This window comes from Corella eumyota, chromosome 1, assembly GCF_963082875.1.
Source record: "Corella eumyota chromosome 1, kaCorEumy4.1, whole genome shotgun sequence".
Classification (NCBI taxonomy): Eukaryota; Metazoa; Chordata; class Ascidiacea; order Phlebobranchia; family Corellidae; genus Corella; species Corella eumyota.
The window spans coordinates 23,114,231-23,139,926 of record NC_137490.1 but is presented as its reverse complement, the minus strand read 5'-3'; the positions used below and the strand labels follow the sequence as shown (position 1 = coordinate 23,139,926).

At 32.2% G+C, this 25,696-nt stretch overlaps 1 protein-coding gene across 1 annotated transcript; it reads right to left on the bottom strand.

Moving 5' to 3' along the window:
- Window positions 1-169: 169 nt before the first annotated feature.
- On the bottom strand, window positions 170-21,421 carry LOC145743749 (adenylate kinase 9-like). The gene is made up of 36 exons (XM_082561788.1): window positions 21,282-21,421; window positions 20,694-20,757; window positions 20,289-20,403; window positions 19,713-19,860; window positions 19,043-19,210; window positions 18,637-18,765; window positions 18,070-18,246; window positions 17,565-17,681; window positions 16,928-17,125; window positions 16,763-16,843; window positions 16,166-16,310; window positions 15,632-15,750; window positions 14,975-15,117; window positions 14,453-14,587; window positions 14,309-14,387; window positions 13,654-13,786; window positions 13,366-13,446; window positions 12,666-12,878; window positions 11,687-11,871; window positions 10,643-10,900; window positions 10,127-10,255; window positions 9,685-9,830; window positions 8,998-9,217; window positions 8,361-8,507; window positions 7,590-7,697; window positions 7,064-7,159; window positions 6,467-6,598; window positions 5,718-5,937; window positions 4,668-4,869; window positions 4,105-4,272; window positions 3,384-3,580; window positions 2,805-3,008; window positions 2,519-2,678; window positions 1,755-1,919; window positions 852-1,003; window positions 170-445 (listed from the first exon to the last, which is right to left on the bottom strand). The coding sequence occupies exons 1-36, from the start codon at window positions 21,399-21,401 to the stop codon at window positions 234-236; spliced, it is 5,466 nt and encodes a 1,821-aa protein (XP_082417914.1). The 5' UTR covers window positions 21,402-21,421; the 3' UTR covers window positions 170-233.
- Between the last annotated feature and the right edge of the window lie 4,275 nt (window positions 21,422-25,696).

The following is a 25,696-nucleotide window of genomic DNA, read 5'->3' as shown; positions in this document are numbered from 1 at the left end:
TGATATGGAACATAGTGAGTAAATATTAGTACAACGACGCCGTTAATAATTTATAGATAGTATCTTTTAATCTAAGTTTGTTTTATATAGCTGTAAAGTTTTAAGAAATGTTTTTACAAGTTTTCCTGACGTATATTATAAAACAAACAACATTCTAATACGAAGGGCCTACCGTAAAAATATATATTTTATTTAAAAACAAATACTATAAAACAATAATTCATAACACAAATTTAAACAACTAAACGTTGCTGAACTTCGCTATCAACCAGACTAAGAAATAAATTCATTTTGTTGTCGAACTCAAGTGGTCTAGCATGGGGTTCTTTGTATCTTTTAGTCATGTTGTTACCAAGGTAGGTGATCAGGTCGCATTTTTCTTCATATTGTCGAAGTTTTTCGCGATATTTGTTGCGAATGTAAGCCGGGCTTCGAGGGTTAAAAGCTAAAACATTGTTAGGTTATAAATTAGGCCAAAAAATTAAAAAAAAACAGCAGCGTGGTGTAGTGGTCAAAACACTTTCTACTACATGAAGTTGTGGGTTTAATCCCAACTGGTCTTATACTGTAGCGTCCTTGAGTAAGGTGCTATAAACGGTGTGAACTCCTGCTGAGCCAGCACTTAATCAGTAGTAGAATTACCGGGCAATTATAATCAATAATATCCCAAACTGACAAAGGCAACTTTAGACTGAGTCGGGGTAACTGTTGTTACTCTATGTTTTTCGACCTTCCCACATCAAGGACAAAGATAAATATAAAAAAATTAAAATAGAAAAATCACCAATATTTCTAACATCAAGGGAAATCAATTTGTATCCAAATTTACATTAAACAAATAAATATACAACCTTTTAAATGGCAAGCCACATACAGTAAAGCCGATCTTTTAACTGAAAGGAACGGGAACTTAGGTTTGAAGCAACCAACAGCTGTCAGTGATTTGATGATGGCTGTAGCAGCCCTCTGTTCAAGATAACCCAACATTGGAAGGCTTGTAATACTAAAATAAAATAAATTGGTTTAGTCGTTATTTTAAAGCATTGAGTATTGATATATGAACTAGGCAAAGGGTTAAAAAAGCTAAAATTTATAAATTAAATGTTATAACTTTAAGTAAAAATATTCATTAGAGAATCAGTTTTGCTATTAATGTTTTTTAGTCTTGTTTAGTGGGTTAAAATGCCGCTATTGCTTTGTAAATTTTAAAGTAGTAATGGTTAAAGAAAAAAATAATCATTAATGGTGCATAAATAGAACATAAGGTTCCTTTTAATTCAATCCTGGACAACTTAACAAAAAAATCCACCCAAAGACTATTTAGTCCTGGGCGAATCATCCCTATAACATCCTTTTTCTTGTTCGTTTATTTTAATAAATTAACTCTTTTGAGAGTTAACTTGTTATTGGGTTAAGTTCTGACATGTTAAATAAAGCGGTCCCCAGAGCATAATGCAGTCCTACTATTGCCCATGTAGGACCACATAGGCAATACAGAACAACACACACTGGACAAAAAACATTGTAGATTGTTTTTTGTTTTTTTTTGATTTAGAGCAAGTGAGGGCATTACCCAGAAGTAGATTAGGGCTGGGGTTAAAAACTATGTCCCAGTATCAGTATCTGCTTTTTTTAATCGAATGACAGTATCCCTGAATAAACAGTCAACATGACCTGTATGGTGATTAGTAGGACCCGAGCCGAATGCAATAACTATTCGGAAAGATTTATTTTAAAACTTTTAACCAACTTACTCCATCGGCTGTTTCTTGGGTGGAAGTTTGAACGGAAGTTTTAGGTTCGAATAAACCTCCGGTAATTTCATGAATTCATTCAATTTATCCTCATCTGCAAACTTGTACAACTTTCCACAATATTCAACCACCAGGTCAGGGTTGCCCTCAATTAATGCTTCATACCTACAAAAATCATAAATTTAAATACTACAATTTAAAGGTAGATTTATACATGGATACAATGTTGTAACATAACAAACTATTTATAATTACAACATCCTGTTGTTATTGGGTTTTACACATGATTTATAATATATAGTATGACACTAAACAGATGGTTGTTTTTTTAAAAATAAAAAATCAATTATTCAAACAATTAAATATTTACCAAGTTATTAATACTTGACACACGAATTCATAGAGTTTTATAGTTACTGGAATTAGGTATTACAATTTATCTTAATTCAAGCATCGCTATTAAAACCAACAGCATGGTGTAGTGGTTGGAACACTTGGTTTACTACATGAGGCCCTGGGTTTGAACCTTACTGTTCTCATGCTGAAACACTTTTAAGTAAGGCACTATAAAGCACTATAAGCTCCTGTTGAGCCAGCACTTATTTAGCAGCTTAATTACCGGACAATTAAAATTAATAAAATCCGAAACTGCCAAAGTTAACTTAAGACTGGGTAGGGTAACAAAAGTTATTCTATGTTTAGGCTGTGGAGTCGACCTTCCCACATTAAAGATAAATATATTAAAAAAACTTAAGTTTATTTACCTTAACTTGCCCTGATAATATGACACGGGACAATATCCACAAAGTTCAATGGGAGTGGGGAACATCGCCTTAGCCTGAGCATGGGTGCGTCGTTGTGGTAACATGTTCTCAGGGGGTAACTCCCGTTCAGCAAGCGGGGGCACAAACTTTTCGGGGTTAGCTGTAAATTTTTTTTTTACATATAGATAACTAATTTGACCCTATTAACCCCTTTTAAAAGTGGACCCTTTTAACTAAAGATATCAATTTACTTAAAACGAAATTGAGGACAAACTTCCCTACATACCGAGAAAAAGTTCCATATCCTTCTTGCTTGCAGTCTTGTAGTACTTCGACCTAAACTCCACAGCATACTCCAGTGACGGAGTGTTACATTCAATTAATTCACCCCTCAAGTTAAGACTCACTGGGCAGTAGTTGCCATAGGAACTGAGTCTGGCTTCAAACTCATGTGGAGAGATACAAAGGTCGCCCAATTTTGCTGCTTTACCTTTAAAAATAAAGAAAATAAAACTAAATTCAAAATAAAATGAAATTAAAGTTTTTTAAAAACTAAATGGTTGATTATATAGTAATATGTATATCTTAATCATAGTTGAAGGAAGGTCAACTTCACACCTAAACCTAGAGTAACATCAGTTACTCCAACCCAGTTTTGAGTTGCTTTTGGCAGTTTGGAATATTTTAAATTTTCATTGCCCAATAATTAAGCTGCTGATTAATTTTAAGTCAGCAGAAGTGCATACTGTTTATAGAGCCCTACATAACAATTACAACATAAAAGTATTCACAAACTTAATTTAAAATAAAGTAATTTTGACTAGGGTTAAATTTAAAATAATTAAAAACTTAAACATCAATTCACCTCTTGAGACAAGATCAAGATAGTCCTGAATTTTCATGATCGATTGTTTGGAAAGTTCTAGAATTGAGTTCCATATTTGCCACTTTGACTTCTGTCCATCCATTTTGTTCCAGTTCTGATGTTGTTGTTCGTAGAAGTTGCGGATTGTGGAAATATTTTCCTTGTACGCTGCATGCTTGGTGACAATTATGTTGGCACTAGAAGAAAATTATTGGATTAATATAACAAATAGTTTATTAACATGGTTTGTGGTTTGTTATAGTAACAACTGTTACCCAAACCCAGTCTGAGTTGCTTTTGGCAGTTTGGGATTGCTGCCTTTGGCACCAGTTTTAAGTTTGTTATTGGTTACCAATACGTTTTTCTTTTAGAGAAGACAGTCAACTTTTGGACCTATACATAGTTTAATGTAAGCTACCCTGACCCAGTTTTAAGTTGCCTGTGGCAGTTTGGGATATCATTAAAATTGGTCAATAATTATTCTTTTGATTGGTTTTAGTTGAGTAAGAGTTCATACCGTTTAAAGCACCTTACTCAAGTGGGAATCGAACTCAGAACAATACCACTGAATTAATGCTATAATAATAACTACAGCATAATACAACATTTTATGTTCTAAAAAAATGTTTTACAATAATAATAAAATTTAATAAAAGGAATTTTTTTAAACGCAAATAATATTAAATTCTATTGTTAAGAATAAACTAGCAACTCATTAAACCTGTCATGTAAGGGTAACACCCTTGGGGTGGATCCCCTCTTATAATCAGCTCTCTTTAAAACTTCCTTGGGGTCCACGTCGAGCTCAACGACCTTCACTGGGATGATCCCTTTCTCTCGCATCAACTTCACTTGCTCCATTGTTGCCGGGCAACCATCCAGGATATAACTGGAATCAAATGTAAAAATTACATTCATTTTATTTTATTAAACAATTGTTTTTTCACTGGCAGCATGGCATAGTGGAACATTTGGCTTTACTACAAGAGGTCCTAAGTTTGATCCCTACTGCTCTTATGCTGTAGCGGCCTTAATTAAGGCAATCTTAAACGGTAGAAACTTTTGCTGAGCCAGCACTTAAGCAGCAGCATAATTATGGAGCAATTAAAATCTATATAATATCCAAAACTGCCACAGGCAACTCGAGACTGGGTTGGAGTAACTGATGTTACTCTATGTTCAGACCATAAAGTTAACCTTCCCACATTAAAGATTATTAACTGTTAATTTAAAAAAAAATCTTTTTAAATGTGTTAACCAGTTATAAAACCATTTTAAACCCACCCTCTTGTTGTGCAAGTGGTGTCCAACAGCTTGGCAGCAAGAGCTTCAACAGCCAGAGCATCTGGGACAGTTTTTCCTTGAAGTAAGTACTCTCTGATATGAGTGCTCAGAGCAGTGTTCGGTTGTTCCTCTAATACATTTCTTATACTGTCACCGATCGAGACTTTTATTGTTCCAAATTCTTGGGCAAATCTTTCAGCAACTGTGGGGAGAATTTAACTTGATTTAACATATGTTAAAATAATTAAAAGTAGAAGAATATGAAGGCTGTATTTGTTGCCCTTCTTCTCTTTCTTTTTTTTATATATTTTCGGGTAACAAACATAGAGTAACATCAGTTACTCCGGCCCAGCCTCAAGTTGCCTTTGTCAGTTTGGGATATTATAGATTATAATTGCCCAATAATTATACTGCTGATTAAGTACTGGCTAAGCAAGAAGTTTGTATCTTTAATATCACCTTACCTAAGGGCGCTACAGCATGAGAACAGTCAGGATCAAACCCATGACCTATGTAGCGAAGCAAGTGGTCTTACCACTACAACACGCTGCCGGTTTTACCAAAAAACATTGATAAACTTTAAATCATATGCATAACAATATAGCCATTAAAAAGTAAAACAGAGTAGACAAAACTACATTTAAATTACCAACAAATAATTTTTAAAATCAACACATGAAAATACAACTAAATAACAACTTAATCCGGCAGCGTGGTGTAGTGGTAAGAACACTTGCTACACCACACACGAGGTCGTGGGTTCAATCCCCACTGATCTCATGCTGTAGCGCTCTCAAGTAAGGCGCTATAAACGGTATGAACTCCTGCTGAGCCAGCACTTATCAGTAGCATAATTACCGAGCAATTATCATCTATAATATCCCAAACTGCCACAGGCAACTCGAAACTGGGTCGGAGTAACTTATGTTACTCTATGTTTAAGTCGCGCATTCGACTTTCCCACATCGAGGATAAAGATATATATACAAAAAAAAAACTCAACTATCACAAAAAAAGGTTAACAATTTTTGTTTAAAAACACCAACTTACGTGTAGTTTTGCCAGACTGTGGTGGTCCTAGTATCGCCATTTGTATTGGAACCACAGGTTTAGCTGGAGGTTGCTTGAATGTATATCTGAGTGGATCAGCAATGAACTTATTTCGAGTATCAGGTGAACTCAAGTAGTAGATGTACTGGTTGTAAGCTACAGGGTAGGTGGGAGTTGTGGTTGACTGCATTGGTTGGATTACATCTGTGCTTTCAAGAACCTGGAAGGAAATGTTGTAAAAATTTTTTTTAGTTTTATTTATCCTTGGTGTAAGAAGGCCGACTTTACAGTTTAAATATAGAGTAACATTTGTTAACCCAACCCAGTTTCGAGTTTTCTTTTAGCAGGAATATTGTTGATTATAATTGTCTGATAATTAAGCTGTTGATTGTGTTGGCCTTAGCAAAAGTTTTTTTTTGTATATATCTTTATCCTCTAAGTGGGAAAGTCGAATGTGTGACTTAAACATAGAGTAACATCAGTTACTCCAACCCAGTCTCGAGCTGCCTGTGGCAGTTTGGGATATTATTAAATATAACTGCCCGGTAATTATGCTGCTTATTAGGTGTTGGCTCAGCAAGAGTTCATAACGTTTATAGCGCATTACTTAGGGGCGCTACAGCATGAGATCAGTGGGAATCAAACCCAGGACCTCGTGTAGTAAAGCCAAGTGTTCTGGCCACTACACCTTCTCAGGTTCACTTAAGAAGTAACCAAAAAAATTTTTAAATTTCTTTTTAAATTTTCACCTTTACTGGGTCCCATTTTCCAAATGAGCTCGGATGTTTGTACCCAGTACTCAACATCTTGGTTGCCACGTCGATGCTGAGTGGATAAACTCGTTCAAACAAACTCAGGCGCTGATCAACTATCGCCTGGATCTAAATCAAGGATTAATAAAATATTTTAAATTCTCAAATTTGAAATTAGATTGCTGCAAGGTAAATGTATGTGCTAATTATAGAGTATAACTGTTTATGGTGTAATGCTTAGATATACTATAAATACAACTAGTTGATTGTCCTTCCTTAAAATCAGCATTTTCATTGTCATGATATAGTCCCAAATCTTAACTTATATTTGCTTATGGTAATTTACCTGCACACCACAAACAGTGGTTTTATTTATTTTGTAACCCTATAAATTAGACTTACAATCATTCACCAAGTTCTATTATATTTGGAACTGTTATTCGGAGGGTTTAATGGATGTAATATAACTGAAAAGAACTTATAAAATATTACCCTTTATCACCCTCTACAGTTCTAAGTAAAGTTAGCTTTTTCTTAAATAAATTTACTAATTTGAATAAGACATTTACAATAAAGTTCAACCAATGAACTCACCTTGTTGTTGATGAGAAATTGAACGATTGTCGGTTTACGACTTGCTTGGACTTCCAATCTGGGGATCGAGGCTTCTTCAAGTTGTTCTTGGACTTGCTGTGAAAGGGGAATAGTAAAAATATAAAAAACTTTTGAAAATGCAATACTTACAACATAGTGTGGTGGTTAAAAAAACCTGGTCTTACTACTTAAGATCCTAGGTTTAATTTTCTCTAAAGTTAGGTGCTATAAATGGTGTGATTTTTTGCTGAGCCAACACCTAATCAGCAGTTTCATTATCAGGAAATTATAATCTATAATATCCCAAACTGTCAAAGACAGCTCAGGGATAGGTCAAGGTAACAAATGTTATTCTATTTTTTGACTGTTAAGTGGAACACATTATTGATAAATACAATTTGTAAAATTAAAACATAATAAAAATCATTTTTTTGGGTTTCTGCAATATTATTTAAAAAAAAAGAAAATTTGTGAATTGTTACACAATATTGATAACAATTATCAGCAAGCAATAGTCGTTTGTTACCTGTAACTTGTTGACATCATCATCAAACATCTCTCCAAACTCTCCCTTCATCCGATCCCTCGCCTCATCCTCCTGCTCCTCCTCATCTTCTTCTCCCTCTTCCTCCTCCTGGGGATAAACAAACTAGAGTTAAACATGAAGCTTATCCTTACTTAAGTTTTAACGTCTTTACTTAAGTTTTACTTCTTACTTAAGCTTTTTACTTACTTAAGTTTTACTTTTTACCTAAGTTTTTTACTAACTTAAGTTTTACCTTTTACCTAAGTTTTTTACTAACTTGAGTTTTTCTTTACTCAAGTTTTAACATCTTTATCCTTACTCAAGTTTTAACAGCTTTACTCAAGTTTTAACATCTTTATCCTTACTCAAGTTTTAACAGCTTTACTCAAGTTTTAACATCTTTATCCTTACTCAAGTTTTAACAGCTTTACTTAAGTTTTAACATCTTTATCCTTACTCAAGTTTTAACATCTTTACTCAAGTTTTAATATCTTTATCCTTACTCAAGTTTTAACATTTTTACTTAAGTTTTACTTCTTACTTAAGTTTTTCACTTACTTGAGTTTTACTTTTTACTTAGGCTTTAATTTTTGCTTAAGTTTTTCACTTACTTAAGTTTGAATCCTTACTTAAGATTATTCCTTAAGTAATTTTTTTACTTTTTCTCACCTAAATTTTTTACTTCTTACTTAAGTTTTTAAATCTTACTTAAGAAGAAATACAAAAAGTCGAATACATAAAACTTACTTCACTTAAGTTTAATTGTTTTACCTCAAACTCGATCGCGAGAACCTCCTCAATATCTTCCTCCTCCTCTTCCTCTTCTTCCTCCTGCTCATTCTTCTCAAGCAACCGCTGAGCTCGTTTCTCATCCCTCTCTATCATCAACTCCTGTCTCCTTTTGTCCATTTTTTCAGCCTGGGAGAAAAAAAAAGTAAAAAAGTGAAAAAACTTAACATGAGTATTGTAGCTTCTTTAATTTGTTCTTGGATTTGCTTCAACTAAAACGATAAAGATACAAGAGTATTAAATACTGTATAAAAAATTATGGCAAGATGTAGTGGTTAAATTACTTGGCTTTGCTGTAGCAGCCTTTAGTAATGTGCTTTATCGGGTATAAACTCCTGCTAAGTTAACATTTAGCCAGCAGCTTAATTATCAGGCAATTATAATTAATAATATTTTGAACTGTTAAAGGGAACTTAGAACTGGGTCAGGGTAACTGACGTTATTCTAAAGACTTGGCTTTACTACATGAGGTCCTGGCTTCAATCCCTAGTGCTTTAATGCTGTAGCACTCTTGAGAAAGGCGCTTCAAGCAGTATAAACTTCTGCTAAGCCAAAAACCAATCAGTAAGTCAGCAATAGAAAAAAATTGAATAAATTTGTAATTGTTTTTTAATTTTACTTTTAGTGCAGCTTTTGCTTCGCTTATTTTCAATTTTTTCAAATTTTTCATTTCCCGCCTTTCCCTCCACATGTTCAATCTTCCCGGCAACAATCTCCTTATGACGTCATTATCCTCGACCATCAACATCATTGCAACATCCGGAAAAAGACCGCTCTGTGCGAGAAACTGAACTTCCTCGGTTGTCCTTGGAAACCCTTCCAAAATAAATCCCTTTGACCTTGAATAAAAATTTTTTTTTTTAATTTAAAACATTTTGCTTTACCTTTTAATTAAAGCGATGGTTCGGTCGCGGAGTTTCTTTTTTAATTATGTTGGAATTTTCCAACTTGCACGAGGATACCATTATTTTAAAAATTGGTCAAGTAGTTTTCGAGATATCGGAATTTAAAGGTAAATATTGTAAATAGGAAAAATCCCTACGCTCGCGAGTCACGTGACGCACGACGTCATCGTCGTAAGATCATATGCTGGCAGACATAGGAAAATTACCTTATTTTGCCCTCTCTGACCCGTTTGTTGTACCTTTTTTAATTTTTTTTTGCAGAAAACAAACTTGGCATGAAAAGCAAAATTTATCCATATTATATTAGACAGTTTTTACTTTTTAAGTATTTTTAATTGGGTAGGCTGTATTTAAAAATTTTTAACCGCCTAAAAAAAGATTTTAAATAATTTTTTTTTTACTTGTAGGGTTCCTCCCTCCACCAAGGAGGAACAATGTCCTGGAGGATCTCAGGAGGAAGAGCTTCATCATCCTCCAAGTTGGACTTAATTGCCTCCTCTGAGTCTGTGAGATCAAACTTCTCCTCCTCCTCTTCTTCACTGCTCGGCTAATTAGTTAATAAAGAAAAGTGTTTGATTAATTAAAATAATAAATTAAAAAAGTTGTTAAATTTTAAAGACACAAAAAAATGATCTAAATTAATTAAAAAATTAATCAAAAAAAAAATTAATAAAATTTAATTAAAAATTCACCCCAAAAAAATTAACGAAATTAATTAAAAATTTAACCCAAAAAAATTATTAAAAAATTAATCGATTACCAAATATAAACTAATACCAAAGTCACAAAACTAGCCAAATGCAACTGTACACCTCTTATAAACCTATCAACTAATCATCTTACCATGGTTTCAGGACTTTCCATCGCTGTCTTAACTGCCTCCTCAACACTCACCGATAATTCTTTCTTCAACAACTTTGATTCATCGTGGACTGCCCCCAACTTTCGACCAGTCTTGCTCAATATCAACTCCTAGTGGTAAAAAAAGTAAGTGTTAAATCTCTTGATTTACTTCTATTTTTTAGGTTTAACATTTTTTTTGTATATATTTTCTTTGATGTGAGAAGGTTGACCTCAAGACCTAAACTTGAGTAACAACAGTTACTCCGACCCAGTCTCAGTTGCCTGTGACAGTTTGAGATATTATATATTATAACTGTCCTATAATTAAGCTGCTAATTAAGTGCTGGATCAGCAGAAGTTTATATCGTTTATACCGCCTTACTAAAGGGTGCTACAGCATAAAATCACTGGGAATCGAAGCCAGGACCTTATGTATGGTAGAAAGTATTCGGACCACTACACCACGCTGCCATTTATCAAATTTATTTTAAATAAATATTTTTTAAAAATCCAAACCTGTAATCTTTCATGGAACGAAATATGAAAAAGTCCCAACTTTTCAGCTAACCACCTCCCATGAAGGGTCTTGCCCGCGCCCCGTGCCCCAAGAAGTAGTATCCTCGGCGGGGGAGGTTTTAGGGGGGTGTCTTTGGGGATAAACAACCTCGGGTTTTGGAGGAAGACGTCACGAAATTCAGTTGATTTAAAGTAGTATAATCGCTCACGATATTTTCCAGCTATCTCAGGGTTGCCGGGCCATAAAACCATTTCATTCTAAAATAATAAATTATTCGGAAACACTTTTTATTTAACAACAAAAAATCTTTTGTTTCATAAACTAATTTCAACATATTATTAAAAGAGTAAAGTTTATATTTTTGATTTTTTTAGTTTAGAGTTTGAATCCCACTAAATGCAAGTTGTAGCATTTATTACAAGAACAATGTTAGTGATACTTTTAGCCCAAAAAAACACCACAATTCCTTTTAAAAAAATAGCCATTAAGTCCTTAAAAAAACTTTTTTATAAACCCAATAAAACTTCAGTTATTTTTGTTAAAAGTTTTCAGTTTAAAGTCCAATGCTACAACAATGCTACAACAAAAAAAATAGTGTTGTAATTAAAATAATCCATCAAAGGGAAACCAAAGTTGTAATATAATTTCTAATTTAGGTTTAATATTTGTTGTGTTAATTCTCAGTTTGATTCCCAATGAATGTAAGTTAAGTAACTCTATTACAAAAACAATACTGATATTTATTAATACTTTTACAACAACAAAAAACTACAACTTCTTTAAAAAGGAACCGAAGCTGTAATATAAGTTGTGTAACCTTAATAAGACAATCATGATATTTATAATTACTTTCACAACAACAAAAATACAAGTTCTTATAGGGGAACCACACGGTCTTAACTACAAAGACAATGCTGGTAATTATAAATGCTTTAAGCATAAAATTTCTTTAACAAAAGAACTAAAAGTGCTCAAAATCCTTCTTTACAAATAAAGCATTATTTAACTTTTTTAAGTTGTAAAATTTAGGTTTAAAAATTCACCTTTAAAGCAACTGGATCGTAATGTTTGGTAAACCCAAAATGTTTCTTCTTGTGTCTTGCAGCCTCCTCATCTTCCTCTCCTTCCTCCTCTTCTGCTCCTCCTCCCTCCATATCAGCTGCAGCATCTTCTTCTTCCTCATCGAGGTCAAGACCTGAGAACTCCCAAGCTTTGTAACCAAATCGACCTTGGAGGAAAAATAAATTTAATTTTTCGACTTTGAAATATAAAATAAATTTAATCAATATTTAGTATTTAAATTACAAATAAATTGTATATGAACGTAAAAAGAACAAAATTTAATTATACTTATTACAAAATATTTTTAAATAAGTTAAAACAAAGTGCTTACAATCTAAATAAAACCTAAAATAAACCAAATCAAGCTTGCAAAATAAACAAATATATAAAACTAGAATTTTAGTAAAAAACTTAAAAATCAGAAATTTTTAATCAAAGTAGTTTGTTAATATGAGTAAACACTTTAAAAACTGGGTAAAAAATATCAACATTAAATATTGAGGTTATTCTTATTGTAAATATTTATATTCTTATAAAAACCTGATAACTAACAATTAAAAATACTTAAATTTAAGTCAAATTAAATAAAAACATTTTTAAATAGTTAAAATGTGTTGTTTTTTTCCTTTACTTTTCCAACAAAAGTACCAACATTTATTTTCACTACGCCCTTTATTTAAATAGGAACTAAAGAGAAGATTATAATTAAATACAATACTAATTACATTTAGTAGGAAAACTTAACTAGAACATAAAACTTAGAAAGAGATAAATCAGTTTAAACAGTCGATGAAAAAAACTAAGAAATGCGCGCATTAATTACGCGACGTGCCTGCTTTTCAAAAAGGAAAAAGGGCGTTTTAAGCTGATTACTTTAGGTTAAGCATGCAAAACTAAGTTAATTTAAGTTACGAACAAAATTAAATAATAAAAACTTAAAAAAACAAATTTTAATCTTACCTTCAATTTTCTCAATGGACAATTCAACAATCTCGTTGTTTTCCTTATTAAGAATATCCACAACAAGGGGTTTGCTAGGAATTGAACCGGTGATTGCGGTTTGGAGAGCACCCCATTCTTTGTCAAATTCCTGGAACATGTCCTTCAATGGATGGAACTCAACGTCATCGTAAGTAGGAACTCCAATGTAAGTTCCATCAAGTTCATTCAATTCTACAACAAAATCAAATTTATTTGTCTTTAATGTGTGCACGTTTATTTTTTGTTTTTTTTGTTTGATGTGGGAAGACTTACTTTACAATCTAAACATAGAGTAACATTTGTTACTTGGTCCCAGTTGCCTTCAGCAGTTTGGAATATAATTAAATATACTTGCCGGATAATTATAGCTGCTAATTAAGTGTTGGCTTAGCAAGAGTTCATACAGTATATAGTGCCTTATTTGTGTGGCTTAAACATAGAGTAACATTTGTTACCCTGACCCAGTCTTAATTGACTTTGCCAGTTTGGAATATTATGGATTATAATTGCCTGATAATTAAGCTGCTAATTGTTTTGGGCTCTGTAAGAGTTCATATCGTTTATGGATCCTTAATCTAAGAAGCTACATCATAAGGCAGTGGGAATCGAACCAAGGACCTCATTTTGTGACCATAGTTTTAAATTTTAACAAATATAAGTTACAAAAACATAGCATTACCTTTCTGAAGTTTTTGTAATTTTTCGTTAAATTTTGTTGAATCTTCAGAGCCGGGTGGGTTAACGTTACTGTCAGTGTCATCTAAATAACAAGTATATAAATAGTTCATGATAATACAACAAACCTATGCCATATAACACACATAATTCAAGTGTTTTAGAGGGTTAAAAGGTAAACAATATGCTAGAAAGACAAACATCCAAAAACACTTCTTAAAAAAACCCGGATAAAAATAACCCCCCAAAAATCCCCTTTTAAACCCCGTTTTAAATCTTTTTAGTCCCAAACCTTCAGTTGCTGTTTCGGCGACACTTTCTTCTTCTTTGTCAGTGTTTTCACCATCCTTGGTCCCGTCGTTACTACCCCTGCTTTCGCTCATCGTGGCCGACTTCATTTGGTCCTCGATCCTCGCGACCTCTTCCTGTGAGGATAAAGTTAATTAGATAATTAAGTTAATTAGTTTAATTAGTCAATAACCTGCCCTATGATCAAGATTTCAAATTGTCGTAATATTGTTACAACTAACATTTGTCGGCAATAATAGATTATTTGCACACCACAAATGGCAGTTTTTTTATTTTGTACATTAACAAATTGGACACAATTTTATACACCACCAACTAAGCTCCATTATATGTAGATCAATTAGCTTTTAATAGTTAACAATTTTAGCCTGATAATGTGGCAAACTGCTCATGTCTCCTGACTACAAGCCCAAAGAATTTTGGGTTCGAGCTGCACCAACGCCACACTATTTACCCTTGAGCCCAGCACTTTTAGATAGATCAGACACGTCACAAACCACACACACCGAAATAATTAACATTTTTAACATGTTGGTAGTATCATCATTTCTGATTTGTTAACACTTATATTTAAATATAACAAACTTTGTTGTTGTAGAATGTAATTAATGTAATATAATACAGACATCAATGAATACCTTCAATGTCTTCTTTTTTGTTTCGATCACTCTTTTCCTGAACTTTTCTGTAATTTCTTCTTTATTCATCTCATAAAATCTTTAAACATATTTTAGGTTTAAAACTTTGATAAATGAACAATTAAATAAAATTAAAACTTTTACCTTTTTCTAACCACCTCAAGATTTGGAGATTTATCGATAAGGAAGATGCAGTCGTCAGGAACCAAACCTGCTTCCACCATCGCTGCCCATTGATCCTTGTTCTCTGGGAAGTTGTCAAGGATCCAACCTCCCTCACTGTGAGGATAAAGTAGAAAGAGGATAAAGTTTAAATTAATTTTAATTCTAATTATATTTTGGGAGCAACAATTCCAAAAAATAGAAAAAAGTAAAACTAATTTTTTAGTTTTGTCGAATTTCATAATAGTTAGATGCTGTAGCGCCCTTAAGTGGGCGCTATAAACAGTATCAACTTCTGCTAAGCCAGCACTTAATCAGCAGTATAATTATCGGGCAATTATATTCAATAATATCCCAAACTACTAAAATTAACTTGTGTCTGGGTCGGGGTAACAAATGTCATTCTTTGTTTAGGTCATGAATTCGACCTTCCCACATCGGGGAAATTTTTAAATTTAAAAATATATGTTAGGTAATATGACTGGCAGTAATCAAACCACAAACCTTGGTGTATCAGGATCCTTTAACTTTCGTTCCTCAGCCATTTTATCAAGGGCAGCTTTCAGGGTTTCCACATAAGTTTCAGGGGAGATTTTAATGGTTTGTGTTTGGGCGTACTGCTCGGCTTCATCCACTATTTTACGAACCTAAAAAAATAAGATTTTTAATTTATTAGAAACAGAGTTACTAAGTTATCCTTAATTTTATTTCTATGTGAATGCCATACAAGCTGCAAATATCTGCCCATAGGATTTGCCTGTGCACCAAAATCAGAATTTTTTTAAAAGGTCTTCTTTAAAATTTTCATTAAGCTCCATTTTATCAAGATAATTAAAAATTATTTTAACATTGCTTTATTTAACTTTGAATTTAATTAACTACAAGCATTTTTTGACAGTTTATGTCGACTTTATTTTTTTGATGAAAACCGGTTGAAATTCAACTGTAAATGATCGCAACCTTCAACTAATATTTGCCCATGATAATTTACCCACACACCACAAACAGAAGTTTTATTTATTTTGTAGGCCTATATATTGGACTTACATATAAATATATAAATATCACCCACTAAGCTTCGTTATGTATGGTTTATGTAATGCTTTACATAATAAAATAATCTTAAAATCGTCTTAAAATAAATTAAAGTTATTTTCACACCTCTTCATGATCTTCTGTTACCACGGGAACAGGACTTGGTTCTCTCACCTCAGCTGAGGCTAAACTTTCCTCAGTCCTTAAAATTGACTCAGATGGAGTTACTGATGTGTCCTCCTCATCTTAAATTAAGTTAACAAATGTTATTAGTTTATTAGACATTACAGTTTACTATTTATCCTTGATGTGGGATTCTAAATATAGAGTAACATCAGTCACCCCAACCCAGTCTTAAGTTGACTTTGGTAGTTTGGGATATTATAGATTATAATTGCCTGATAATTAATCTGTTAATTAAGTACGGGCTCAGCAGGAGTTTATACCGTTTATAGCACCTTACTCAAGGGCACTACAGCATGAGAACAGTGGGGATCAAATCCAGGACCTCGTGTAGTAAAGTCAATTGACCACCACACCATGTCAGTAAGACAAGAAAAACAAAATTTAAAAAATAAACAAATAAAGGAAACAAATTTTCTTTTACCAAAAATAATTTATTATTTGCTTTGCAAGAGAAACAAACAAATCTCTTCTTACCTTTGTTCTCCTCGTGCTCTTCCTCTTCTGCTTCCCCCTGACCTCCAGCAAGTTGTTCCGCCTCCTTTCTCCTCGTTTCCGCTCGCTCCAAGGATTCTTGCTCCAATTTATTTTGAACCAAAATCAAAGCTGACTCTAAAGCATCCTAAACATAATGGTTTGGTTTAAAACTAGTATAGTGCAAGTTAATGTAGTAAAAAGTTGAAATAATGTTATTTAGGAAGTTAGGTCATACTGTAGCTTTATTTTTTCATATCCCCTATAAGAAGAAAGGTTTTTGATATTTTTATCAGGTAAAAGTGTGCGGTTTGGTGTGTTTAAGCTATTCATATATGCCTGGCTCAAGGGCGAATAGTGTGACATTGGTGCAGCTGGTAATCCGACGATAAATAAAACTGCCGTTTATGGTGTGCAGGTAAATTATCCCAGACAAATATTGGTTAAGAGTTGCAACATATATTAAAACAATTAAAATCCTGACAGTAGGTCGGCTAAGGCTTTGTTTTTAAATATATTAGAAACTTCAGGTAAGGCTAATTACAAGTTAAACCATTTTGATTTAAAAGTTACATTCGATAAAATGAATAAGATTCAAACCTGTTTAGCTTTCTTAACCAACTCCTCTCTGGCCTCCAGAAATTTATCTTTCATCAATTCTTTAACATCAAATATTTGGGCCTGAAGAGAATTTAAAATTAGTATAAAAGGATTTTCAGACAAAATTTTTATCAAGTTTTCATTTTTTTTAAATTTTTTTCTCACCTTATAATTTTGAGCAAGTTCTTTTGCGATTGATGTCTTTCCACTCAGGGGAAACCCCACAATAGCCACCTTACATGGGGGTGTGGGTAAAGGGGGTAGAAGATAAGGTCGGGGGTTTTTAAGAAACTTTTCCATGGCTTCTGGGGACGACATTATATACATTTTGTCCAGAAAACTCACCGCTAAGTCTGGTTTGCCCTTGAAAAATAAATTAAATATAAACAAACATAAAAAAGACTTATTATAATGTATAAGTATCTAAACCGACAACAAGTAGAGGTCAGAACACTTGGCTTTACTACATAAGGTCCTTGGTTTGATTTCCACTGCTTTCATGCTGTAGCACCCTTAAGTAAGTCGCTATAAATGATATAAACTCCTGCTGAGTCAGCACTTAATCAGTAGCTGTTTAATTATTAAGCAATTATAATCAATAATATCTCAAACTGCTAAAGGCAACTCGAGACTGGGTCGGGGTAACTGATGTTACTCTATGTTTAGGTTAGCGCATTCGACTTTCCGATATCAAGAATATATAAATATGAAAAAGTGAAATTATAACATGACTTAAATATTAAGGAGTTAAAAAAATGGTTAAATAATCACTTAATTAAATTTTTTTAAATGAACAAAATACCTGAACAAGACTTCCCTCCTTTAGAGCGACCGGACACAATCTCCCCCACTTGGATCGTTTCCAACGGTAACGGGGAGCAGGGTTGTGGTAAGAAGCTAAAGTTCTAAGTAACTCCTCCTAAAATAATTATGGCATCATACTTGAAAACACACTTATTGCTAAAGCACACATAAAACTAGAATTTTAGATCAGTTACCAAAAATGTAAACCCTCAAATATTACAGTCTAATAAAATCCTAAAATCAAATACCACCAACTAAAAATCCAATTAAAAATAAAAAATGCCAATTTCAAGAATAATTTAACTCAAAACTTCAATTATTGAAAACACAATGCATCGTATGCAGCTTGATCAGAAACCATCAGCAATATAATTATCGGGCAATTATAATCTTTATTATCCCGAACTGTCACAGGCAACTTGAGACTTGGTCAGGGTAACTGATAATACTCTATGTTTAGGTCATGAAATTGCTACATCATGGATACATAAATATCAACTTACTGTGTCGATCTCATCTGGCAACTCTTCTTCATCTGGGTTTTGCAACCTTGTAGGCACTGAAGCCTTTCTCATTGTGTAAGTGTTCAACTTAGCCATCAGTTGTTGGAACAAAGTGAAGTGGGTTTTGTTTCCATCTAGTTCAATTAAAAACTGCTGGTTGTGGTCTGTCATAAAACTCTGAAAGAAAAAATAAGTTTTAATTAAATCAGTAAATTTTAAAAATAAGTTTTAATACTCTAAAAATATTTTAAATTACTTTATTTATTTATTTAATTTTATACCTACTTACTGTTTTTATATTTATTTATATATTCATTTACTTATTCTTTTGTAAATTACATGTTGTTTAATTTAATAATTAGTAACATTTAAAATGTAAAAAAGACTCTTTAGTATATAATTCTAAATTTAAAACCTTATTTTTAACTGGTATAAAAATCCATAAAAAAAATTAAACAAAATCCCTAAACTTAAAAACTTGTTTTTTCGTCATCAAGTAAACACTATTAAAATCTAATTTAATTTACAAAAATCCAGTTTTCAAACTTAATGTGAGTGGAAACCAACCTCTAGAGTGGGAAGAGCAACCTCTTTGTAGACATTGATTGACTCCTCCACATGATGCGGGATGTTCTCAGGAGATCGAACTAATCTCTGCTTTGTCGCAACATCCACTTCCCCAAATTCTGTGCTCGACTGTGGAACAAAAAAAAAATCAATTTTTAATAAACAGTTAAAGTAACAAAACAATGTCAAATAATTTATCTTTTACAATTATTTTAAATGTGTTAAAGCTGCATTTTCAATTTAAAATTAATATTTTTTTTACACTAACTAAATTGTAACAATTTTACAAAAACTTTAAATAGTTTATAGACATAATTTTACTTTAAAAAAAATCTTTTTTAATATATTGGAAAAATAAAAAAATAATTGGCAACCCTGTTAATAAAAATTTGGCAACCCTGCTCACCACATTGAGTTCTTCTTCTTCTTCTTCCTCTTCATCCTCTTCACCCCCCTGAGGTTTTTCCTCCTCCTGGATCTTCGGAGGGTCCCAGAGGTTCTGGGTGTAAACATCCCCAGTGAGAGAGTCGACCCTCATCCCAGTTCTACGAGCCACAAGATCAATGTCAGGAATCTAATTAAGAAGTTTTTGTTAATTTAAATATTTTTTAAATATTGTAAAAACTTAGGACCATGGAACATGCACAAGAGAGAATTAGTCATTAAGTACAAATGATTTGTGATTAATACAAAATAAAATCATTTTCAATTTTAAATTTCACTAAAATGCATTTTTTTAAATTTTAGTTTTATGATTAAGACGTTTAAAAATTAAATGTTAAATTTTATTTCCATTTTTTTTAAAATACAAGTATTTTAATTTTAAAGAATAAACCTAGAGTAACTTGATTACAAGTTGAGATATCTTATGACTAAAAACCATATTATTGAATGGGCATATTCTAGCCATTTTACTAAAAAATTTAAAAGGAGGTAAAAATTAACCCTAACCTTCGTAGCTGAGGTTAATGTATTTAAAAAAAACAACTTTTACAATTAACATCCACGAAATTATTTTTTTTATCAAATAAATTACAATTTTTTAACTTGAAATTTAAATCTTAAAAACTCGAAACCTTAATATTGATGACAAAATCAGGATTCAGTTTCCATCCTTTAATAATCTCAAGTTGTTGTTGGATGGTAAGTTGATCGGTCTCAAGTGTCGGCATCCCATCCAAAACATATCCATAATGAGCAACCTCCGGACTATTTACCTTCTCTCTGTTAATTTAAAGATCTGTTTTCGATTTGTAAGTTAAAAAGCCATTAGGTATAAGAATATGTTTTATTTAATAATTAATTTTTATTTATTTATTTATTTATATCCTCAATGTAAGAAGGTTGATATCGCGACCTAAACATAAAGTAACAACAACAGTTACCCTGACTCAGTCCTGAGTTACCTTTGGCAGTTTGGGATGTTATAGATTATAATTGCCTAATAATTAATCTGCTGAATAAGTGCTGACTCATCAGAAGTTTATACCATTTAAAGCTCCTTACTCAAAGGCGCTACAGCACGAGAGCATTAAGAATCACAATAATAATTAAATGCAGGTCCCAATAATATAACAACAACAATAAAAAATTAAAAAAACTGGTTGTAAAAACTTGTTATACTAATTTGAATTTTTAGTTTAAATATAAACCTTATTAATTGAAGGACAAACTCAGTAGACAGGGACTCCCCCTTCCATAATACCTCTTGCATGCTCTTCCCAATCTGAGTTTGGAGATCAATTTCTCTCGAAATGATGTTGGTGGCTGTAAACATCAAAGTTTAATTTAAACAAAACAAAAGAAATTATAAATCAACAATGTGATATTCTTAAATATATAATCTATAATATTCCAAACTGCCACAGGCAACTTGAGACTGGGTTGGAGTAACTGATGTTACTTTATGTTTAAGTCGCGCACTCGACCTTCCCACATCAAGGATAAAAATATATACATAAAAAAAGAAATTAAATATCGAAATTGTGCAATAGTTTGTTTAAATATTTAACTTAAACTTGTTTAAGGATATTTTTATCTTAAATGAAAAAACTTACAATGAACGATCTCACATCTCCAAACCTGAGCAAGTTTTTGAGCCAAAGTCGTTTTTCCACATCCCTAAAAACAAAATTAAACTATCTAAAAAAATTTCATCTGAACCTTACATACAAAACAAAGTTTTAGTTTAATTTCTGTAGCTAGTATTAAAACTTAGGTTCTGAGTTTAATTTTCAATGCATTTACGCTATTTTACCTTTAAGTAAGACAGGTATAAACTTCTGCCTCAGCTAAAACCAAACCACCGCCAGCGTGGTGTAGTGGTAAGAACACTTGCTACACCACCATGAGGTCGTTGGTTTAATCCCCACTGCTCTCATGCTGTAGCGCCCTTAGTAAGGCACTATAAATGGTACAAACTCTTGCTGAGCCAGCATTTAATCAGTAGCATAATTATCAGGCAATTATAATCTATAATATCCTAAACTGCCAAAGTTAACTCGAGACTGGGTCAGGGTAACTGATGTTACTCTATGTTTAAGTCGTTAAATCGACCATTCAACATCAAAGATAAATAAATATAACTAATTGTATTAATTAAATTATTTGATTTTTTTCTCTTGTTGTAGAACATTTAATCTTACCGGTTTTCCAAGAATTATGAAACAAGTTGGTTTTGATTTAAGGAATTCTAACTCAGTGATATCCTCGTTAAAATGATCAATTGTTGAGGGTTTTTCATTGGTAACAATAGGCTCCTCCATTGTTAGCTAATAATAACCTATTGTCTGTAAATTTTTTTATATTAAATTATTAACATAGTAATTGTTTATTTTTTTCACAATTGGGGGACCTTCATCTGTACGTCTACGTTTAGATTTATGCAATTATAGCTTTGTGTCAAACCCATTAACCGAATAACTAAAAATTTCTTGCAGGCAGACTTAAGTTATATTTCTGATACTTTTAATTGCAAAATAGAGGACAATACTAAAGTACGGGATTCGGGACCGTGTCCGTAAAAAAACGTTAAAAAAATATTTCGCGGGACGGAACGGCATTTTTGTACTGCAAAAACGACTATAAAGCCCATAGAAGGTTTAGGGAAAGGTATAAAAATGTTTTCCTTTTCCACATTCAGCAATTTTTTGTACGTTACATACGGCCTTAGTATTTCCCGCACCCCGCAACTTTTCGCATTTTAGTACTACTTAAAATGTACTAAGCTTTTATAAAAACGCGTGGCCAAAAATACAAACGTTTTTTAAATTTAATTTGCAAGTTACTTTAAATAACTCTTACGATGTTTGTTGTTTGATTTATAGTTTATTCTAGTATTTGTTTACGCGAATTTAAGTTTAGAACAAAATCTGAGATTATTATCAATCGCTATGACGACGGATTCAGTGATTCTAAATTAAAATCATATCAGCGTTTCCAAATAAAAGGTTTTAAATATTTATTGTTTTTTTGTTTTAAATATTTATTTTTTTTAACTTAATTTAAGTAATCAAAACACATCAAAAAAGGGTCACAACTTTATTGTTAAAATTTATTTTGTTAAAATAAAATGAATATTAAAATAAAATCAAATACATAAAAATCGTTTATATTTTACATTTGTTGTCTGCTGTAGACTTGTTTATTAGTAAACAAAATATTTATAAACAAACTAAAAAATGGATTTAGAATCAGCTAAGAAGGATGCAGTTGTTCAATATTGGAGAAGTGTTAAACTAGCTCTGTCAATTATAATAATTCGATCAAAACCTGAACATTTGAGTGCACAAGAATATGCCGGAGTTTTGATAGAGGTTTGTTAAAAGATTTGTGCTACTTTTAACCTAATTTTTTGGTACACCATGCCACCATGTTTAAACCTAAAAATAACTTTGTTAGTTGTACACATAGTGGTAATAGTTCTTGTTCATTGTTTTATAAACTTCGAAAAACTGAGTACTACTGCCTTACTTAGAATGGGCAAATAGGAAAAGTAGGTATAGGGGCAACATGCACACATTGTCAACTCCTGTTACCTTTATTAACTTAATCTACTACTTTGCTTGTCCTAATTATAAATTTACTACCTTGCTTGCCCTAATCAGCAGCATTGTGTAGTTGTCAGAACCCCTTAATGAACAGTATAAGCTCCTATAAATGGTGCTACAAACGGTTTAAACTCCTGTTGATCCAACACTTAATTAAAAGCTTAATTATAATCTATAATATCCCCAACTGCCACAGGCAACTCGAGACTGGGTCAGGGTAACTGATGTTACTTTATGTTTAGGTCATGAAGTTGACCTTAACACAAACAAAATCATATAAATTAACTTAATCGACTACCCTGCTTGCCAGTTGAACATATAGCCTATATGTTGAACTTATAGTAATATAAGTTTGTTGGTACATTTAAATTGCCTACCTTGCCTCTTTATAGTAACTGTAGTTTTACTGAGCGTTCTGTTTTCACTTATTTTAGTGAATAATATTTGTCCCGATTGTAGAGAAACATTCAAAGAAATTTACAAACTTCAACCTTAAAAGAAAACAAAAAACAACTAAAGGAAATTTCAACCACATTTTTACTTGAAAAAAATCAAATTAGTGACTTTAATAACAAAGAAATATTTGCTTTAATTGTCAAATTAAAATCCTTGCTAGATTATGTGGAAGATAAACTAACAAATCTGGACAAAAATGGTAAAAGTTTAAGGTTTTAAAATTTTTTTTTTGTATATATCTTTATCCTCTATGTGGGAAAGTCGAACGCGTGACCCAAACATAGAGTAACATCAGTTACTCCGACCTTGTCTCGAGTTGCCTTCAGCAGTTTGGGATACTATAGATTATATTTTTTGAGCTGCTGATTAAGTGCTAGCTCAGCAGGAGTTTATACCATTTATAGCACCTTACTCAAGGGTGCTACAGCATTGGGGATTGAACCCACGACCTCATGTGTGGTGTAGCAAGTGTTCTTACCACTACACCACGCTGCTGGTATTTATAAATAATAAATGTTTAACTAAAAATAAATACAAGTTATTGTTATTACATTTTTCAGAAAACAAAATAAAATGGGAAGAAAATGTTTTAGAAGAAATAAAAAATTCAATTTTCTCAACTTTAGAAATAATTCAAACTAATATCCAAAACAAAACTATTCAATTTATTTCACCAGTAAGTACTGGTATTATAAAAGAAACTAACTCTATATATAATACAACTTAGTATGTATATAAGTGTATGTTTAATTTATAGGCCCACAAAATAAAAAAAATTTCATTTTTTTTTGTATATATCTTTATCCTCGATTTGGGGAAGTCGAATGCGCGACTTAAACATAGAGTAACAACAGTTACCCTAACCCGGGCTCAAGTTACCTGTGGCAGTTTAGGATATTATAGATTATAATTGCCCAGTAATTATGTTGCTGATTAAGTGCTGGCTCAGCAGGAGTTCATACCGTTTATAGCGCCTTACTAAAGGGCGCTACAGCACCAGGGCAGTGGGCTCATTTTTAATGCACTGGTGAATTTTTGTTGGCAAATATTAGTCAAGAGTTGCGACCATGTTGTGACAACTAAGTTGCCAACTGTCGGGTCGGCTATCGATTATCATTAAGAAAACAAATAAAATATAAGTTTTAAATTCAGTAAAATTTATCCACTTGCAGAATATTGTGAAAACTTCTGTGGATTTAATTTCGAAAATATTCTCATCGACACAAAACTTTTGTGCCCAACATAAAAGCTTAAATGTTCAAACCAAAATGGAAAAAAGCACAAAAGACTGCGAAGTTTTTATTTATTTTCTCATTGACCTAATCATGGATTCAAACTCAAACGTAAGCAATTAAGTTTGATTCTACTCATTTCAAAGGAATAAAGTGCCAACATTTTTTTTAATAAGGCTAAAAGTTTAAAAATGTTTTGGGTTTAATTCACACTGCTCTTGTGCTGTAGTGACTATAAGTAAGTCACTACAAACTTCATGAACCCCCAACACTTAATTAGCAGCCTATAACAACGTTTGTGGTGTACCGGCAGCGTGGTGTAGTGGTAAGAACACTTGCTACATCACATATGAGGTTGTTGGTTTAATCCCCACTGATCTTATGCTTTAGCGCCCTTGAGTAAGGCACTATAAACGTTATGAACTCCTGCTGAGTCAGCACTTGATCAGCAGCATAATCACCAGGCAATTATAATCTATATAATATCCCAAACTGCCACAGGCAACTCGAGACTTGATTTGGGTAATAAATGTTAATCTATGTTTAAGTCGCACATTCGACTTTCCCACATTGAGGATAAAGATGTATACAAAAAAAAAATCTTATTAACACTTAATTAGTAGCCTATAAATGTGAAGCAACTATAAACTATAATCTTCCTAACTGCCTAATGTAAGTTTAGACTGAGTAGGAGTAAAAAATGTTACTCGTTGTTTAGGTCATGAAGTCGACCTTTTTACACGAGGATAAGAAAAATACAAAAAAAATTATACTGTTAATTAAATGCAACCCAATTTATATAACTATAAAATAAACAATTTTACATTCAGAATTCTATGCAACCATTTTACAGCGACATTTTATTTCATCTTTCTCAAAAATCGTTGTTAATATTCATCACAACTCACCAAATAGTTGAAGAAATATTAAAGTTAAGCGACCATTTATCACTAATTCAAGAAGGTATAATAGATTTTAATAAATAACAGAATATTGTTTTTTAAAACAAGTTTTTTTTTAAGGTGACCAAGTTAATTTTAATTTGTTTCTTAATTCTGGATTTTTGTTTCGAACTCTAGAACGATTACTGCTTGATTTTAAAGAAAATAAAAAAGGTAAAAATGTTTTTACCTTTAGTTTTTAGCCTGTAATACTATTGTATTATAAATGCGTGTATGTGCAATTCAGAAGCCCCTAAAATAAATAAAACTGCTGTTTGTGGTGTGCAGGTAAATTATTATGGGCAAATATTAGTTAAAAGTTAAAGAATATTATGACAGTTAAAATCTGAACCAGACAGGCTATACACTAGTGACCAGTAGA